Source organism: Protopterus annectens, chromosome 11.part0 (assembly GCF_019279795.1).
Source record: "Protopterus annectens isolate FY-2018-M chromosome 11.part0, PAN1.0, whole genome shotgun sequence".
In the NCBI taxonomy this organism is placed as follows: domain Eukaryota; kingdom Metazoa; phylum Chordata; order Ceratodontiformes; family Protopteridae; genus Protopterus; species Protopterus annectens.
This window is the reverse complement of record NC_056745.1, coordinates 68,282,261-68,303,947: the sequence shown is the minus strand read 5'-3', so window position 1 is coordinate 68,303,947 and position 21,687 is coordinate 68,282,261. Positions and strand designations below refer to the sequence as shown.

Sequence of the window (21,687 nt, the reverse complement as noted above, 5' to 3'; positions counted from 1 at the left end):
TTTGCTTATTCGTGCTCAGAACTTGTTGTTAGCACTAAATAAGCTACAAATTACTACAGCACTCAACCTTCCTCTTTACCTAGAGGAAAACAGTTTTTGTACTTAATTTTCTCACTTGCATAGAGAAAAACAGCTCTTATACTCACTTTCCTCACTTGTCTAGAGGAAAGTAGTTTTTTATTCAGGCATGTCAGAGTCAGCTTCCAGTGTTCTCTCCTGTCTATCTGATGAATCTGGGCAGCTTGGGGCAATGCAGCAATTGCCTCATGTACACAGACAACCCTCTCCTCCCTACCACCCAACACCACAACCTGTGAGAAATGCACTTATCTAACCAAACTGGAAGTAAAGTTCTCTCCAACCAAGTCTGAACTTGACAGTCAAGAGGAGAAGGTAAACACTTGCACCACACCACACTCATCACATAGTCCCACTACACCTACACCACCAAAATCCACACACAGAAACAAAAACATTTGCAGAGGCTCTCAATAATAATCTGCTCAAGCAAGAGACCTCCAAAGCAGAAATGCAAGCAACCTCCACCCTCCAACACAACTCAAAGGACACATAGCCCACAGACTCAGTGTGCCAATAAACCACAGCCCATAAGGCAAAAAAACGTACCCAACACACTAGTCATAGGTGATGCTATAGTCAGGCATACTGATGTCCCACTCACCAGGCTAAACAAGGAGAAGGTTACTGTCAGCTGCCTGTCGGATGCCAGGATCCACCACATAACAGACGCACTCAGGTCACTCCACAACAAGTACAAATATGACTCTGTCATTGTCCATGTTGGTGTGAACGACCTGAGACGTACCTTCCTGGGCTACATGAAGACAGACATGGAAGAGCTCTCTGATCTTGTAGCCCAGGCAGGTATGACCCTAGCCCTGAGTAGCATCCCGCCATCACCCAGAATGATACCGCAGTATAAGTACACAATGATCGACTTCAACAACTGGCTAAGTATCTGTCAGACTGGGACGACATGGTCGACAGAACACGATGTTTTGCCAGAGATGGCCTGCACCTGTCGCCCCTGGTATTCCGGATACTAAGGGTCTTGCCGTCCCTGTAGTGACTTTTTTAGGCAAGGTTCAAATGATATTCACCACCATAACAGGAACTGGAAAGCAAAAACTGAGGGTAATGCTACTCAATGCTACAAGTCTAAATCTCAAAATGCACTTACTCAAGGCACTCCTTAAAATGGAGAACATTGATAACTGTGCAGTGACTGAGACCTGGTGTTCAAGGCTCTACAGAGCACCCCTGCATTACCAGGCTATAACTCATACCACACTTTTCGGCCATCTAACCTGGACCAGAACACTGAAGGTGTGTCCATATTCATTAAGGATATCCATACCTCCAGGCTAGTTGCGCAGCATAATGCATTCGAGGTTATCCAAGTGCAACTAACTCTGGGCAAAACTGCAATCCAAATTGTAGCTTGCTACAGATCCCCCACCATGCCCCAGGATTCCCACTCCTTTTTTCCCGATATACTGGAAAATATTAGGGTTCAACCAAACACCCTAATAATGGGCGATTTAAACTATCCCACCATTAACTGGAAAAACTACTCCTGTACCAACTCCTTCATTCAAAGCTTTCTGGAATTCATAAAGTCCAATGCCCTGGATCAACTTATCTGCACCCACACAAAGGGCAACAATATCCTAGACCTAGTCATTACCAACATGAGTGACCTGTGTTCCACACCTGAAGTAAACTCCTCGTTGGTCAGATCGGACCATAAGCTAATCACTGTATATATCCGCATCCCACCCCCACCCACCATTAAGGAAACCATGGTAAAAAATTTCTCCAAAGCCAAATTCAAGCTTCTTAAGACAGAAGTGGCAAACTTCATGGCACCCATGCAGATGGACAATACAATTACAACTGCTGAATCCTACACAAATGCACTCTAAAAGCAGTTACACGAGTGCATGATATGTGCTATCCCAAAAAGAACAAAGACGCTATCCACCAAAAAAAGGAAGCCAATCTGGTGGTCCCCTGCCATAAACAAACTCTACAACAGAAGGAAGAAACTGTTGCAAAAGAGTAAAATCCCATGAGTGGAGGAGCTCCCTGTTCAGCCTCAGTAAGAAGCTGAGATCCCTTATAAGATCCTCCAAAGCTATCTACGAAAACAAATTCGCCACCAATTCTAAGGGCAACCACAAAGCATTCTATAGCTATGTCAAAAATCTCAATGGCAACACCCAGATCTGCTCTGAGTTACAGCACAACTGCACGAAAAATTACAGAACCAACTGATATTGCCAACATCCTGGCAGATAGGTTCAGTGCTAACTTTAACCCCCTCTCAACCCCTAAAGGGCCCATACCTATACAGGAAGAATGCAGAGCCCCTGTAATCACATCTATGCAGGTAAAAGCTGCACTCTAAAACCAAAAACACAGCATCCATGGGACTGGACAACATCCCAGGCTGCGTTTTATACGAATTTCAGAACGACCTGCCTCCCCACCTAAGCACCATTTTCAATCATAGTCTCATGTCAGGATTTGTGCCCACTGAATGTTACACAGCAACAGTTATCCCACTCCACAAAGGGGGAGCCATCACTGATTCTGGGGACTATCGCCCTATTAGCCTGACGAGCCTGGTCTGCAAGGCCATGGAACGTATCATGGAACTCAAAGACATTGGTAACCTCCAAACTCTGGACCCCACCCAGTTTGGGTTTTTGAAAGGCATATCATGCCTTCTGAACCTGATCAACTTCTTTGAGGCAGTCACCAAAGCCGTAGACGAGGGTAAGGTGGGTCACACAGCCTATCTTGACCTCACCAAGGCTTTCAACACCATCCCCCATTCTGGAATTATAGCTAAACTCACTAAACTAGGTATAAATCCCCACATCGTAAGATGGGTTGCCAACTGGCTCACTGACAGAGCTCACACCTTAAAAGTTGCAGATTCTAAATCTGACTACAAACCAGTGACAAGTGGAGTACCACAGGGTTCAGGCCTGGGACCTCTCCTGTTTGGTATCTACTTCTCTTACGTACAGGCTAACAAAGTTCGCAGATGACTGCAAACTAGGAGCCATAGTGGAGTCCCCAAATGATGTGGACATCCTACAGAAGGGCCTGGTGTCAGAGGCATGGCCTCATGCTCAATGCGAAAAAGTGCACTCTCATCCCCTTTGGTAAAAACTCTGTACCCATGAACTACCACATAAACAGCAGTCTACTTAACTCCAAATGTGTGATAAGAGACCTTGGGACCCAGGTGGACAGTAGTCTCTCCTTTGATAATCACATCACCACAGTAGTAAGGAAATCCTTCTATGTGGCACACCTCATCACAAAAGGGTTCTCATCCAGGAAAAAAAAAAAAAAAAAGAGGTCATTGTTCCCCTCTACTCGGCACTTATTAGACCCATTATAGAGTTCAACGCCCTTTTTGGAATTACCTCAAGACATCTGCAGCAGCTGGAAAGACCACAGAAGTACCTCACAAGGAGGATTACTGGCCTCAAACAGATGTCCTACACTGACGGTCTCAAAAAACTCCAGCTTTACTCTGTAGCATATCGCCTACTCCGAGGAAATCTCTGCCTAACATATAAAGCTATGTCAAACCCAGAGCTGTTGGACATGTTACACCTGAAGAAATCCCAATCCCTCTGAGCTACACGCTCTAGGGACCTAAACCTTGTCACCATAATAAACAGGACATGCTGGAGGGATAGATTCCTGTCCCAGAGACTTCCCATACTCTGGAACAAGCTACCCATCTATGTCAAGCAAAGTTTCTCATTAGCACTCTTCAAGAAAAATCTTGATGAGTGTATGGGAAATAGGAAATACACTCCAAGGATCACTTCTGTGGCTCTGCTCGACAGGGGCACAGGAAAATAATTTTCTTGGGTGGCGTAAGCCAGGGAACCTTGTTGGCTGGGCTAACTTAGGCCCTTGGGCCTACAGCCTAGTACCTACCTATGAACCCTAATTTCACTGAACCGCGATCCTGCACAATGAACATTCATGCCATTCAAGCTTCCAGTTTTCGATATTCCTGGCTCAATCTTGTAAGGTTCACACTTGTGGGAATACGAGCATACAATAGGGACCTGTTGGATCATTCTGTTTATACAGTTGGTATACTGCAAATTTTCATGGACTGATGTACATATTTCTGTGTTTCTATTCTAATAAACATAAGCACATTATAACTGACATTTTGCTCATCTCCACTGTTGTTGTAAACCTATTCTGACAGCTGCAATCATGTTTTATTAGCTGTTGCTTACTAATTGCAATAAGAGTCTGTGCGCGCACACGTGTATGTAAATACACACACATGTACATACATATATATATATATATATATATATATATATATATATATATATATATATATATATACACATACACACATACATACATACATACATACATACACTACGCACTATAAAGTGAACACACTATTCTCGACTCTTATTTATTGTTATAAAATCAGTTAATTGCCACCTTCACAGCTCTACTTATGTTGCTAATGTATATTCTGGAGTGGTTTTCACTGGGCCTCCCCTGAAAAGGGATCAGGAAAGTCCAGTTGGACTAAATCAAATTACGGTGTTGGACAGCTCCAATTTAATTCTGTACTTAAAAACATTAGCATTACAATTTGATTTTACCACAATCACGTAGGTCTATATTATAATCTTGAAGGTTTAAAACTTCGAATCCCTAAAGATCTAACTTTAGTGATCAAAGTCAAACCATCAAAACCTAAAAAAAATACTAAGTAAAACAAAAAAACTAAATAGTGTGTAGGCAGGGGGGCAAGCCCCCTTGCACCCTCCACACCCCCCCCTACTTAAATCTACCAACGCCGAGAATGCACTACATTGAAGTGAATGGAAATCTCCCCCTATGGAGATTTTCCATTTAAACGTTCAATGTAGTGCGCTTTCGCTATTCTCGTGTCAACAGTCTAACCATTAATCACAAAAAAAAAAAATGTAAAACCTGCTTAATGGTTGCATTTTAAAGCCATCCTACAGTTGGGGGAATATGTTTCCTCAATAAATCATTCTTCACAGCTGCATAGTCATAACAAGTGAAGTTACATACCCATCTATGAGACGGACCACTTCTTCGATCATGTCCGAGGCTGCGACTGTCATCAGGGAAAGCTCTGTACTCCTCTCCTTCAGAATAATGATCAAAATCTCTGCTATACCCTCCCTCACCATGCCTTTCAACCACCCCCCTCCGATGAACTGTTCTGTGATATTCTTCCTAAATGAAAACAGATTAGAAAGACAGTAAATATTTTCATTATGCAGTCACAGTAAATGCTTCTTACAAGAAAAATGTATATCTTTAAATGTGCATTTATTAATGGATGTCAAGGGATTATTTTTGACTGTCACCAGATTTCAAAAGCAAAGCAAAGCAATGAAATGCAAGTCACTACCTAACAATATATTAGGACACTATCACTGTTGATTAGTATGTTACATTTCTGTTAACAGGTTATCCCAATCAGACAAAGCCTGTTTACAGACAGTACCCTAGGCAGAAATCTAAAAAAGAAGCAATGAATGGTGCAACCTTGACATCTATTTACTAGCGCACAGACATTGGAGCCAATGTAATAAACTGAGAACATTTACTTTAACTGCAGTTTATTTGTAGTGAAAAGTTAAATTACACTTCCAACTTAAAATCAACATGCTTTGTCTCAACACAATTCTGTTTTCTTACAGTTCCACTCTGTATCTGCCAATCCACCTTTAAAGTTGCTCAAAACAACTCAAAGTTCACAGAACTGGTGTAAAAGCTCTGGTCAAGTTGCCTTGCAGTTCACAAATCATCTCCTGCTACTCCCTAAATAAACCCACAGGACTTGAAAAGCTTTTCCTGGTCAGAGTCAACCATGAAGATGCACCCTTAGCCAAGATAACACTCTCAGTAAAAGGCAAATGTATCCAGCATTGTGGGCTTTCTGTCCTTCTTTTAACAGTAATACCCCAGGTAATTCACACTCAACTATGCTATTACAGCTTTTTCACTACTGTAATACACTGATGATACATGCAATTAGTAATTTCTTACCATATTATCTACACTATATACAGCTGTTTATGTATAGAACAGCTACTATGTCACATTGATCTCACTCAGCACCTAGCCTCAGGTTCTAAACTGAAGGCATGGATTATGAAATGGAGTATTTATCCACATACTTGTGTCGAATGCCAAGCTTTCGCTTGTTGCTGAAATGCTGCGACAACGGTGGTAAAGGCCACCTACATGAAAAAGGTACTTATGTTCTATGGCTTTTACAACCACTGCAGGGGTGCATGATCAGCTACTTAAATGAAAACAGGCATGAACAAGTGATACTGCAAAGAACTTATGCCCATTTACTATCAAGATGTTCTTGTTCTACAGCAGAGTACTTTATCTCAACCTTGCATATCTTTCTATTTGGGTAGTAAACTGGGTGACCCTCACCACATATTTCCTAATATAATACATCTCCTAAACCTACTGCAGATTCATCAGTGTACTCACAGCGATTGGTAAAGTCAGGGGCAACAAAGGCTGGCTGTGAGCATAAGATTGCTTTAATATGGCTAAAAGCTCTACCATCTGTTACAGCCCAACTTATCAGAAGAGGTGTCTTACCTTTAATAAGGATAAGGCCCCAACTGCATTAATGGGTGCTCCAAGTTACAGCAGCAACTCGGATGCCCGTAGGAGCCATCAAGAGAGGATGGGAGTGACTGCTCACTCGCCCAGGATGGAAGAAGGCTGCTGAGGATTACCAGATGGATAAGATGTAGTGGGAGCACTAGCCTGTTCACCCCACAGAGATTTAGCGGCTAAATGCAAGTCATATAACATTACTTTTCCCCTAGAAGGTAGCTATAGGTAAGATCAGAAGAGCCCCCCCATGTGACGGCAGGCTGCCCCACTGGATCTACATGCTGGTCTGCTCCTACCACCAGACTCTTTTCATAGAACAGATGAGTGGGTTTGGGATTCACAGTCAGGGGTGAATGGGCTTTAGTGCTCTTGCCATGCCTGGGAACTGCTGACCCCTTTGGTTGGTGGTCATGGGAGCAACTGAGTGCAAGCAAAGGAGTCATTAGGCTCAACAGTGCAAGGGGGAAGAGTAAAAAAAACAAAAAAAATCTCAAATATGTGCATATACATCAGAACACAAAAAATACTCATTTTGCTATAACATATAACATGTCAAAAAAATTTTTTTTTTTTGAAAAGAGCATTATTTTTTGTTCTCGTTTCAAAAGAACACACCAGCTACATGGCATAAATAAATAATGATTCTCCCAGCCCAAACAGAATACAAAAACACATTTGTTGTGAAAAGCGCAGCAAAACCAGTGCATACAAATGGCTATACAAGACAACTTGTGGTAACTAGTAATACAGGAACATTTCCTTTTATCACTACAAAGTATTGCAGCACATTTATCAAAACAATGCATCATGATCATCAGCCACAGAATGCACTTACCTGGTAATTCTTGCTACAAACACAAACATTCATATAATGTAGCCGACTGCATAAAACTAAATTTGGGGACTACAACTCCAGTGATATAAAACTTCTGTATTCAGGAGAAATAATGCAATTTTTTTTTTCAACTTTTGAAGTTTATGTCAAATGTTTGAAACAAAAATAACAGTTGTAGACATACTCTTGTTTTAATTTATGAAATGGGGCCAGACTGTACTAAACGATTAAACCTTACAGACTCGAAAGAAATACAGTGAGCATTTAATTAAATTTCTCAGTTGAGTGAAGAGATCCACATGGGGAGTTAAAGCTGGATAATACATTAGTGTTCGGTACTTTTTGAGATGGAAAATTAGGCCATGAACAGTTTTCAGTTATGTGAATATTAGACAATAAGGCAATTTAAAAAAATGTATCTGTTTTAGTATCATGCAGTGGTGGGATCTATAAGGCACATCAACTGCAAACGTATGTATGTTAGGAAAAATGCCACAATAAAATAACTCTTTGGGTAGCATGCATGTTAACAAATAGAGGCATCCTCAAGAAGAGAAGAGGACAATGGTTTGTCCAGCCTGGACAGTCAGATAAGGCTTAGCTTGATAAAGGGTGTCACGCTTATGTATTTTGCCAATAGCTTGCTTTATGTGATGGTCAAAATTCATGGTTCATCCATAAGGACACCTAGGAGCTTAGTATGCGGTACAAATTCAACTTTGGTTTGTTCAGCAGTAAAGGTGAATCAATATTTGTTGTTCGAATATTGTTTAGGGGTGGACAGAATAACGGTCTTCAATAGTAATCGATAGCTATGGACCCAAATTTTATGGGCTTGAAGGATACCTGTGTTAAGGTCTGAAGTTGCTGTAGGCTTTTGGTAGTGCAGATGAGTGTGGAACCAGCAGCATAAAGAATAACAGTACTACGTTTACTTGAGTGTGTAGCTCACTTACGAAAACACTGAATAGCAAGGGACAAACAACAGATACTTAAGGCACTCCTACGTTCACAGACAAAAAAATGGAGCAATGTCATTTCCCGTTTTACGGCTGATGCAGCTGTTGAATCAAGTGACAGATTGTAGAGTGGTTTTTGGTAAGACAGGGTGTCAAAAGCTTTGGTAAAAATCAAGGAAAAGTGCTTCTATTAAGCTCCCTGCATTCCTGTTGCTAGTGGTAGCGAAGCTCAGTAGAGATGTTATAGTGCTGTGCTGTTGTGCAGCCAAAATCAGTGCTATATGGGGCTTAGTAAGTTGTTTGTGGTAACAGATTTAAGTACCTGGGATTTGACACATTTTATTAAGACTTTGGATTGGGGGGGTATGTAGCAAATGGCTACTGGTCTGAAATTGCAGATATCAGAAGAGAAGCCACTTTTACGTAGGGGAAGGGTATAAATAAGACTTTTCCAAATGTTAAGGATGTAGCTTTCTGTGATGGAATGGTTTATTAGGATGGAGAAAAAATGAACCAACACCACAAACTGTTGAAAAACAAGAATGCAGGACAAAGGCACATCAAACACTCAGCAATATTCAGCTTTTCAGCTCTTTAATAGAAATGAAACACAAAACGAAAGTACCACACTGTAATGAAAAGTGCTTTTCATCTGGTTCATTGACCAAACTTCTTCAGACAAATCCCAGCAGGTACAAGCTAATGTTTATACAAAAATACACTTCCCTCCACCCCCTAATTACTCAATTATTCAATAAATAATTAACCATACAAATGAATCTCCATTTTCAAAGGACTAAATTGTCAAAAAACTAAGCTAGTATACATTCATTTAACCCTTAGTTAAACAAGGGTATATAAAATCAATGTTAGGTCAACCACAATTATAAAACCCATATAAGAATAATGTCCAATCCATACAAATGGTGGTAATAAGGTAAAAATCATCTACAAGACATGAATAATAGATATACAAAGCATGAAAAATAAATAATTAATACTAGGCAATTGATAATCACAGAAATTCACAAAAAGGTGACAAAAATGTGACATACAACTGATGGTTATCTATTTAGACTTTTCAATTTTAGTAAACAGTGAATGGAGCAACTATCCTTTATACCTGGGAAATGCCAGGCATCTAAACCAATCTGCCACATCAATTCTCTTTTTTCTAACAACAACGATATTGGACCACCCCTTATTTCACCAGCTACATGGTCAATCAGTCTAAACAAAAAGCTATGTGTGGGGTTAGTTTTGATGTGAGCGGCTAATGCATTTTCAACCTTGCCTTTCTTAAGATAGTACAAATGCTCATACACCCTCTCCTGCAGTCTACGATCAGTTTTTCTAAGTAGAATGCAGGACATAGGTTGCACTGAGCAACATACACTGCATAGGGTGTGCTGCAATTGTACTTGCCTGACCAGGTTTTATATCCCCTGTCCCTAATGTTAAATGAATACCCCCATACTCATATGCTTACAAAAATTGCAAGATTCACATTTACTCATCCCAGGATTCTTAATAACTGTGTTTTTCCATTTCTATGAAATGTTTCAAGTTCATACCTCTCAACGCATAAGAGGAGTATAAACCCAACACATTCCGAAATTCTAAGTTGTTACTAAACAAGTCCCAGTTGTTTTTTTATAACTGAGATAATATGACCGCTCTGTGGGCTATATGTTAAAATAAATGACACTGGTGACCTTTTAGCCTTTTGAGTACTATTCGTCTCATTAACTAGTGAAAAAACAACCTTGTAATAATGGTGTATAAAATCCAGTGGATCTTTTAAACATCACTTCATCTATCATTTCATTAATAAGATCCCCGGGTAGCCTCTAGCAAGAAACATTTCAGCTATCTTATTACATTCACCTAAAAATTCACTGTCAATAGTCACCATCCTCGCTGCACGTTCTAACTGCCCTTTTATTACAAATTTCTTCTGGTGGAACAGGTGTGAACTACTGAAGTGTAACTACGTATCTGAAAATGTGTCTTTCCTGTGAATCCTGGCTGCTAATCTCTTCTGTGTTGGAGCTTTAAACACTTCTATGTCTAAATAGGCTATGACTTCTGTATTACAAGTATGTGTAAACCTTAAAAATGTGGTAGTTTGGTTAAGGTATTCAACAAATCTTTCTGCTTCATCCAACTTCCCCTTATACAAAATAAGGATATCTAAGAAACGTGTGTAAAAGACGACTTTCTCTGTTAAATGGCTTTGTGAGAGAATAAACTCTCTTTCCCAAAGAGCCATTACTGAGTTGGCAAAGCTGGCCCCACATGGGAACCCCATTGTCACCCCAATTTTCTATACATAAAGATCAAACATAAAATAATTATTTGATAGAACGATGTCTAGTAAGATGTTGTTAACTAACCTGATCTCACTTTCAAGGGCGCCTTTCATGTTCAAAAACCGTAGAACACAATCTATACCTTCTTCTTGGGGGATGGACGTATACAAATCCCTAATCTCTATAGTTAAAAAGTTAAACATCCTCAAGTACAACTGAATTTAGTTTACTTAAACAAGGCCACAAGTCTTTACAAATCAGTTCTTCACCTACTAAGTATTTCTTCAGGATGTTGTCTATTACTTTCGCTAAAGGATATGTTATACTACGGTGAGCATCCACCAAAGGTCTCATAGGTGGATCAGTTAGGGATTTGTGTATTTTTGGTAAACCAAATAATACTGGTGTCTTTGGGGCTGGCATAGTTAGACAGTTCAACATAGATAAATCTATAAGTTGTTCTATAAATAAAATGATTCAAATGTTCTTTTATTCTCCTATAAGCTATGTTGAATTTGGTTAACTTAAATATAAGTGTCAGTATTCAATAATGCACTCATCTTTTGAATTTACCAGTCTTGCCCCATTACTACTAGTCCACCTCCCTTATCGGGTTTGAATGTCCTTATAGGTAAGTGGCAAAAATCAATGAAGGCTGCCCAATCTTCCCTGCCCACATTCTTAACTTGGTTCCATTTCTCTGAATGGAGTTTCCTAAAGTCAATTTCAGACTCTCTCGAATGTAGACATCAATGGATGGCTAATAGGGTTAAAGGTGCTAGAAATGTGATCGCTGCACCCAACTGATCCCATTTGAACAACACTTTCAAGTTAAGTTTCCTACTGAAATGTTTCAAATCCAAAATTGTATGTACAATATCCAGAGGTTTAGTAGGCACAAAGGAAAGGCCCTTTGCTAACAATTCCACCACTCTAGGTTCAATCTGGTAAGATGAAAAAATTGTAAATAGTGAAGTCACTTCCCTTGTTTTTAATTACAGTCAAAGGTGGGGGGGTCAACTGTTCACAACCTTCCAGACCAAAGTCTGTTAACTGTATATCCAGCACAGAATTTTCAACCAGAGTCAGCATAATTAATGACTCATCTAAAGAAGTGAACTGTTTCAACAACAACATGACCCAAAGAGGCACTAGGGTTTACATTCAGTTCCTCACCAATATCAGATCTAAAAGAGTGTGGAGTTTGAGAAAAAGGAACATCCATTTTCAGTTCAAATCAATTACATACCATCATATTTGGTGAAAGAAAGTACAGTTGTGTACACTTACCATAAACGTAGATGTTTGAGTGTATTCACTGTTGCAGTCATTACATTTGGGTAATTCTGCTGGCAGGTTGCCCTCAGTCGGCCTGAATTCCAAAGTCTTGGGTCCTGCGTCGGCTGTTGTCGCCCCTTCCCTGAAGTCAGGTCATCAGGGGTATAAAAGAAGCAGCAGACGCCATTTTCTTTAGTTTTTCTTGCCCCAGATGTCAGGTGCCCCCTGAAAGGGTAGCCAAAATTTATATCTATAAATAAAATTGCATGCACCAATATAAACTTTACCTTCATCTACAAGCAAATACACCACATAGGTTGTATAAATGAGAGAAGGAAAGATAAGTTCCATCAGAAGAAAAGGGGGTTGGCGGGTGGGTAACCTGGACTGCAACAGTGAATACACTCGAACATCTACATTTATGGCAAGTGTACACAACTGTATTATGTTCTTCGTGTTTCACTGCTGCAGTCATTACATTTGGGTAAATTCCCAAAGCTATGGTTGGGAGGCTGGAGCTAAACAGTAAGGAGCGGCTATAAGACCCTGCAGAACTGCAGTGGCAAAGCCTGCCCTGGATTTAGAGTAGTGGTGGATAATAGTGCTTTGTAAAGGTGTGCACTGAACTCCAAGTAGCTGCCTCTAAAATGTCCTTGGTTGGTACTCCCCTGAGAAAGGGTGCTGAAGTGGCCGCAGCTCTGGTGGAATGTGGCCTAATGCCCTTAGGTACTGGCTTTTCATGATATAAATAGCAGAAACAAATGCAGTGGCCTATCCACTTTGAAATAGCCTGCTTTGAGATGGCCTTTCCTTGTGATCCTGCAGCATATGCCACTAGTAATTGCTCTTTCTAAAAACTTTGGTTCTGTCCAAGTAGAATCTAAGTTGTCTGTGCACGTCTAAAGAATGCAGAATTATTTCCCCCTTGTTCTGTGGATTTGGATAGAAAGTTGGCAGATGACTGGTTTGGTTAAGAGCCACACTGGACACCACCTTAGGCATAAATGTGGGGTTTGTCCTCAGGGAGACTCTGTCCGGATAAAAAATGATAAAAGATTCCCACAGCCTTGAGTGCCTGTAGCTCTGAAACTCGTCTTGCAGAAGTTATTGCTAGGAGCAGAGCTGTTTTCCAAGATAAAAACTTTATATCAGCAGTAGCCGCTGGCTCAAAAGGAGGCAGGGTGAGTTTTTCCAAGACATAGTTGAGGTCCCATGCAGGTATTTGTGATCTCCTTGGAGGCCTTAAATTTTTGGCTCCCCTGAAGTACTGTTTTAATAATGGATGAGAAAAGATTGGTGGCTCTGCATTGTAATGAGCCGAAATGGCAGAGGCATGAATTTTAATAGATGAGAAAGAAAGGCCTTTATCCAGCATCTCAGTTAAGTATTGTAAAATCTGAGGAATATTTGACACAGCTGTATCTGTTCCTTGTGCCTGGTTCCAAGCACAGAATCTCTTCCATTTTCCAGCATAAGATTTTCTCGTACTAGGCCTTCAGGCTTCCAAAATGACATCCATCACAGCTTTGCTGAGAGGTGTGTTTTGTATGACTACATTATCCGCCATGCTGCCAGGTTTTAAAGTCCTGAGTTGGCTGTGCAGGATCGGATTGTTTTGCTGGGACAGTAGATGAGGTATTTGAGATAAGGTCCAAGCTGGACATTGAGACAAGCTCCTTAAGATTGGGTACCAGTGCTGGCAGGGCCAGTCTGGGGCAATCAGTATCATCTTTGGCTTCTCCTGTCTGACCTTTAGGAGTACCTTGGGTAGGAGAGGCAGAGGGGGGAAAGGCATATACTGATAGGTTTTTCCAGCTGAAGGACAGGGCGTCCACTTTACATGCTTGTCTGTGAGAAATCCTTGTGCAAAATCTTTTTAGTTGGTAGTTGTGAGGGGAGGCAAACAGATCGATGTCCAGGCATCCCCATTTCCTTGTCATCATGCTGAAGACTTGTGGATCCAGCTACCACTCGTAGGGATCCATAAGGTTTCTGCTTAGTTCGTCTGCCAGAGTATTTTTCCTTCCTGGCAGGAACTGTGCCTGCAGATGTAAGTCAATGCTGTGTCCCACAACGTCATGGCTAGTCTGCAAAGGGGGGTAAGAATGTGTGCCCCCCCCTGCTTGTTTATATACCACATCACAGTGGTGTTGTCTGTCCTTATCAGTAGTTGTCCTGGATGAAGTAGGTCCTTGAAGGCTGTCAGGGCATTTTGAATAGCTAGTATCTCTTTTTGATTGATATGTAGATGCATTTGGTTTGAGGTCCATGTTCCCTGAATGCATCTTCCTGCCATGTGGGGCCCCCCAGGCATAATCTGATGCATCCATTGTTAGTGTCTGCCTGGCTGGAGGTAATGTGAATGGCTGTCCCTTGTTTTGGTGACAAGCCGTTGCCCACCATCGGAACTCCTGTTGCAGGCAGGGAATGAGTGTAATTATAGTTTCCAGGCTGTGGCACTGCCGAGTCCAAACACTTTTTAGATACCATTGAAGTTTCTTCATATGCAGTCTTGCATATGGAAATAGTAGGATGCAGGATGCCATGAATCCCAAAGCCTTCAGAATTTTTTTTGCAGATAAGTGGGCCTTTGTTGCTAAGAAAGGGTGCTGAAGTAGGTAGTCAGTTGCCTTTGTTTGTCTGGCGTGAGATAAGCCATCTGGGCAGTTGTATTTAAGCTTGCACCCAGGAATATTATCTAGAGAGGGTACTAGTTTTGATTTCTGTTCGTTGACTGTGTACCCTAGACATGTTAAAAATCTTCTCACAAATGCCAGATGCTGTAGTAGAATGTCCTTGTTCTCTGCTTGAATGAGGCAGTCGTCCAAGTAAGAATATATCTGTATTCCTCTTTGTCTGCAGAAAGCAATTACTGGTGCCAGGCACTTTGTGAAGACCCTGGGCGCAGTAGATAAGCCAAAGGGCAGTGCAGAGAATTGGTAATGCTTTAAACCAGCCTTGAATTTGAGGTATTTTCTGCACGATTGTCTGACTGGGACATGCAGGTATGCCTCTTTTAGGTCTAAAGTGACAAGCCAAGCCTTTTTGCCCAGCATGGGCAGGAGCTGCTGCAAGGTCAACATCTTGAATTTTGGAATATCCAGGAAAGTGTTTAGAATAGATAGGTCCAGTATTGGTCTCCATGTTTTGTCCTTTCTGGGTATCAAGAACAGTCTTGAGTAAAATCCTTGTCCCTGCTCTTGCTGTGGCACTTGTTGACTAGCCCTCATGTCCATGAGGGATGAAACCTGTTTTTGAGCCTCTGTCCATTGATTTTTTTGGCATGTCTGGCCAACCGTTTGCCCTTGGCAGGGTATGGAAGTGAAACTTGTAGCCTTGTGACACTGTCTAGAACCCATTTGTCCTGGGTTATAATGTGCCAATTTTGTGAAAAAAGTGCTAATTTTCCCCCTAAGGGTGCTGCCACGAAATAAGTGCTTGGTGCAGGCAGGGGGAAGTCATTCGGACTGTTTCCTGTAAGGTTGTGATTTGTCTTCTCCACTTTTGGAGGTAGAAGCACCCCATTGTTTAGACCTGTACGAACCTTGTGGCTGGGATCTGCCTCTAGGGCATCTGGATCTGCCCCTTTGAGGTCTTTTTGACACTGGAAAGGACCAATTCTTTGTAGGCCAGTGTCTACTAAACCTAGGTGGCTGTACTTGTAAAAAATCTTTGACCGTTTGCATAGATTTAGCTTTGTCCTCCATTTTCTTTAACACCTCTTCTGCATTAACACCAAATCATGCTGTAATGGTGCATCTAATAATTTATCTTTGATATGATCACGCAGATTTTGTTCCTTTAACCAAGCATGTCTCCTAATTACAGAGCCCGTGACTGCGGCCCTGCAGGAGGCCTCCAGACAATCAAAACCACATTGCAAAGTATGTTTTCCAACTTGTTCAGCTGCGTGCAATAAATCCTGCATTTCTTTGTTATCTGCACATTCAGAATTTACCAACATTTTCTGTTTAAGCAGTGTCACAACATATTGCTGATATTTGAGCATATGGAACTGGCAATTTAAGGCCCTTATAGCCAAGGTAGCAGATGTGTAAATATTTTTTCCCCATCTATCTAGTGCTCTAGAATCTCTGTTAGAAGGAGTAGGGTTTTTTGCAGTGGAAGCCTTAACCCCTTTGGGACCCTGAGAAATAGTTTCTGGGTCTGCAGCAGGGTTTTTGAAAGGGAATTTATGAGAGTCAGGAACCCTGTAATATCTGTCAGGCTTAACAGGTGCTGGAGGTAAGGAGTCAGGGGTCAGACTAGACTCTGAAAACACATCTACAATGTCCAACACAGGTGGAATAGCTAGAGGCCTGTGTTGAGGAAGTAGAAGAAAGTCCTGGAGCCTCTTCTTAGATTCTGAATAATCTTGGCTCTCCCAGTGGAAATGCTCCCTCATGGTATGCAAGGTTTCCCCAAAGGAATAGTCCTCAGGAGGAGAAGCTGAAGGGAAAGACTCTTCAGTATCAGAACCCTAATAGGGAGGAAGAGAATATTTCTGATAAGAGGAGGAATCTGAGGAAATGGAAACCTGATCTGAAGATTCATAGTCTTGTCTCTTGCCTAGGCCTCTTACCAGGAGGGGGATGGGAACCCCTGATCAAGGTAATTAAGTCTTCAGCCATCTTGAGCATCTGTTTTTTGGGCATGGTCGCCTGTCCATGTGGCTGGTGAACTTGTTTCATTGACTTTAAAGGTGCTTTAGTCTTTGCCTTTGAAACTGTAGTCAGTTTAATGTATAACTGTCTAGGTCTGAAAACACCCTCAGAAGCTGATGCCTGCTCACTGGCTCCAGACCCATTTGAGGGAATAGTCGCCGAGGCTCCAATACCTTGAGTTTCCAGTGGCCTGACCGGCTCCACGTGGGAGTCGGTAGCAGCATGCGACTCTAAAGTAGCGGGTGTCAGGGGCTGCGAAAGCGCCTCACTGAGAACCGGTGACTGGCTTAGGAGAAGCTTTGTCAGTTTTGGACCTCGGTTGCCTGTCTTTTTCCTTTTCTTTGCACTTCTTCTGAACTCCGGTAGTCGGATGGCTATCCGACGGTATTGTATAATTAAAATCTGCACCCAAAATAGCTTAGTGCAAAATCGTACCGACGCTTAATAGGGCGTTGGTTAAATCTAGCACAAAACCAACAACTAGAAACGTCGTGGTCAGGGCCTAGGCAAGGAATACAGTAAGAGTGAGAGTGAAAGTCCTTATGAGGCATTTGCTTTCCACAAGAAATGCAATTAACATTTTCTGACATCGGTCAGGAGCAAGAAAAATGTTTCCCCAACAGGGTACTTAGCTTTATTGAAGACTTCGGATCTGAAACTCAAACATGAAAATCTCAAGAGTTGGCCGACCGGCACTTGCGAACTGCTTCTGCATCGGGCATCGCATGGCAAGAAAGATTAAAGAAAATGGCATTGGCTGCTTCTTTTATACCCGTGACGACCTGACGTCAGGGAAGGGGTGACAGCAGCCGACGCAGGACCCAAGACTTTGGAATTCAGGCCGACTGAAGGCAACCTGCCAGCAGGATTACCCAAATGTAATGACTGCAACAGTGAAACACGAAGAACATCCTTCCTAGACTCATATATCCTTGACTTCTCCCAGTTATTTACTGTTGAAAAACCGAAGACTCAACATTACACCTCTCTGTGATGTAAGCGTTAAAGCTACTTATAATTTCTCCATGAAAATCTCCCTTTACTCCCTTTTCTGCTGTTTTCCCGTTCACTAACCCCTTAGAGTACTGTCCGATGTCAATAAAAAGGCCGCTAGTATGACCATTCACAGTATCATACAAATGTGGAACACTGTCAACCCTAGAGCCATCCCCTATTCCTGAATCAACTACTAACGTCTCTGTAACAATAAAAGGGTCGCTCCCGTTGCTCAACTCATCACAAGAAGCACATTTCTGCAATGCAAAGGCAAGGTTGAAAATGCATTAACCGCTCACATCAAAACTAACCCCACACATAGCATTTTGTTTAGAGTGATTGACCATGTAGCTGGTGAAATACAGGGTGGTCCGAGATCGTTATTAGAAAAAAAGAGAACTGATGTGGCAGATTGGTTTAGATGCCTGGCATTTCCCAGGTATAAATGATAGTTGCTCCATTCAATGTTTACTAAAACTGAAAAGTCTAAATAGATAACAGTCAGTTGTACGTCACCTTTTTATGTCGATTTCTGTGATGATCAAATGCCTAGTATTACTTATTTTTCATGCTTTGTATATGTATTATTCATGTCTTGTAGATGATTTTTACATTATTACTACTATTTTTATGGAATGGACAAGATTCTTATATGGGTTTTAAATTGTGGTTGACCTAACATTGATTTTATATACCCTTGGTTAACTAAGGGTTAAATGAATGTATACTAGCTTAGTTTTTTGACAATTTAGTCCTTTGAAAATGGAGATTCATTTGGATGGTTAATTATTTATTGAATAATTGAGTAATTAAGGGGTGGAGCAAAGTGCATTTTTTTGTATGAACGTTAGCTTGTACCTGCTGGGATTTGTCTGAAGAAGTTTGGTCATTGAACCAGATGAAAAGCGCTTTACATTACAGTGTGGCACTTTGGTTTGTGTTTCATTTTTATTCAAGAGCTGAGAAGCTGAAGATTGCTGGGTGTTGGAGGTGCCTTTGTCCTACATACTTATTAGGATGGAGATTGGGTAAGCAAGGACTTCTGCTACAAGTTTATAATCTACTAAAAAAAAAAAGTGTGTGTCTGTTACAAGTGTAGCTGGCTTTATTTTGAGAAGGTATTCCTGATGGTGGATGTGGGAGGGGAGTTCAAAATCAAATGTGTTAGGATTATTTGTTGATTTTGGAGGGGATGGGTGTTACAGATGGTAGAGTTGTTTAAGAAGGAAGTTACGGCATTATTAAAATATGCATTGAATTGGCTGGAAATGCTATCATTACTGTAACTAACAGAGGGGGTTGTTGGGTAGTGTGGCCAGGATGTACAAGTTTGGTGATAGAGGACAAGAAAAGTTTGGGGTTGTTTTGCTTTTTGTATTTGAGTTTTGTATAGTACGTTGTCAAGTTTGGTTAAGTGTGTTGCTGTATTTCAGAGTTGTTTAGAGTTCTGGACGCTGGACTGAGTTTTCATTTGAGTATTTCCAGCTCCCTCTCTTTCCTTCTTTCTTAATTTTTTTTCTCTAGTTAACCAGGACGTTGGGTTTACTTTAATAGGTTCATAGGTAGGTAGTACTAGGCTATTGGCCCTAGGGCCTATATAAGCCTAGCCAACGGTACCCTGGCTTTCGCCACCCAAGAAAATTATTTTCCTGTGCCACTGTCGAGCAGAGCCACAGAAGTGATCCCCGGGGTGAATTTCCTATCTCCCATCCAATCATCAAGATTTTTCTTGAAGAGTGCTAATGAGGAGCTTTGATATAGATAGGTAGTTTGTTCCAGAGTATGGGAAGTCTCTGGGACAGGAATCTATCCCTCCAGCATGTTCTGTTTATTGTGGTGACGAGGTTTAGGTCCCTAGAGCGTGTAGCTCGTAGGGATTGGGATTTCTTTAAGTGGAGCATGTCTAAAAGCTCTGGCTTTGACATAGCTTTGTGCGTTAGGCAGAGATCACCTCTGAGTAGGCGATATGCAATGGAGTAAAGCTGCAGTTTTTTGAGAATGTCTGCATAGGGCATCTCTTTGAGGCCGGTAATCCTCTTTGTGAAGTATTTCTGTGGCCTTTTCAGTTGTTGTAGATGTCTTGTGGGGTACATACCAAAAGGGGCATTGTACTCTATAATGGGTCTAATGAGGGACGAGTAGAGGGGAACAATGACCTCTTTTTTTCCTGGATGAGAAACCTTTTGTGATGAGGTGTGCCACATAGAAGGATTTCCCGACTACTGTGGCGATGTGATTATCAAAGGAGGGACTACTGTCCACCTGTGTCCCAAGGTCTCTTATCACACTTTCGGTGTTAAGTAGACTACCACCTATGTGGTAGTTCATGGGTACTGAGTTTTTACCAAAAGGAATGACAATGCACTTTTTGGCATTGAGCTTGAGGCCATGGCTTTGACACCAGGCATCTGTCTCAGCAAGGCCCTTTTGTAGGATGTCCACATCTTTTGGAGTTTTGATTATGGCTCCTAGTTTGCAGCCAGTCATCTGCGAACTTCGTTAGCCAAAGACCTTCTGTGTTGGCTTGTACTTCAGAGAAGTAGATACCAAACAGGAGAGGACCCAGGAGTGAACCCTGTGGTACTCCACTTGTCAGTGGTCTGAAGCTGGATTTGGAGTCTGCTACTCACAGTGCGAGTTCTGTCAGTGAGCCAGTTGGCAACCAATCTTGTGACATAGGGATTTATACCTAGTTTAGTGAGTTTATCTATAATGCCAGAGTGGGGGATGGTGTCAAAAGCCTTGGCGAGATCTAGATAGGCTGTGTGAACCACCTTACAATCATCTAAGACTTCTTTGAAGCAGTCACCAAAGCCGATCAGGTTTAGGAGACATGATCTGCCTTTTACAAACCCGAACTGGGTGGGGTCTTGAGTTTGGAGATTACCAATGTCATTGTTTATAAGTTCCATGATGATATGCACCATAGCCTTGCAGACCAGGCTCGTTAGGCTAATGGGGCGGTAGTTTCCGGGGTCTGTGGTGGCTCCCCTTTGTGGAGTGGGATAACTGTCGCTGTGTGCCATTCAGTGGGCATATAGCCTGAGGTGAGGCTATGATTGAACATGGTACTTAGGTGGGGTGCCAGTTCATTCTGTAGTTCATGTAGAACACAGCCTGGGATGTCGTCAGGTCCCATGGATGCTGTGTTCTTGGCTTTGGATAGTGTGTTTTTTACCTGTGCAGCCATGATTACAGGAACTTTGCATTCTTCTGGTATAGAGATGGGCCCATTAGGGGATGACAGAGGGGTAAAGTTAGCACTGAACCTATCTGCCAGGATGTTGGCAATATCCGTTGGTTCTGTATATTTAGTGACATTGTGCTGTAACTCAGAGCAGATCTGAGTGTTGCCATTGAGATTCTTGACATAGCTATAGAATGCTTTGTGGTTGTCTTTAGAGTCAGTGGCGATTTTGTTTTCATAACTAGCTTTGGAGGATTTTATGAGGGATCTCAGCTTCTTACTGAAGCTGACCACGGAGTTTCTCCAATCATGGGATTTTACTCTTTTTTTGCAACAGTTTCTTTCTTCTGTTGTAGAGTTTGTTTATGGCAGGGGACCACCAGATTGGCTTCCTTTTTTTGGATAGCATCTTGGTTCTGTTAGGGATTGCATGATCCATGCACTCATGTAAGTACTTATAAAGTGCATTTGTGTAGGATTCAGCAGTCATACCTCTATTGTCCATCAGCAGGGGTGTCTTGAAGTTTGCCACTTCTGTCTTAAGAAGCGTGAAGTTGGCTTTGGAGAAATTCTTTACTGTGGTTTCCCTAATGGGGGTGGGGGAGGGATGTGGATGTCTAGGGTGATTAGCTTATGGGTCGGATCTGACCAACGAGGAATTGACCTCTGGTGTAGAGCACCGGTTGCCCATGCTGGTAATAACCAGGTCTAGGATATTGCTGCCCCTGGTGGGGGTGTGTAT

At 41.7% G+C, this 21,687-nt stretch overlaps 1 protein-coding gene across 1 annotated transcript in view; it reads right to left on the bottom strand.

Annotated features, from left to right (window-relative positions):
- Window positions 1-21,687, bottom strand: part of PPHLN1 (periphilin 1) — a 1,295,616-nt gene that overhangs the window by 1,088,891 nt on the left and 185,038 nt on the right. Inside the window, exon 4 of the mRNA XM_044087450.1 lies at window positions 5,131-5,298. Coding sequence (XP_043943385.1) covers window positions 5,131-5,298 — 168 coding nt within the window. The remainder of the gene's footprint in view (window positions 1-5,130; window positions 5,299-21,687) is intronic.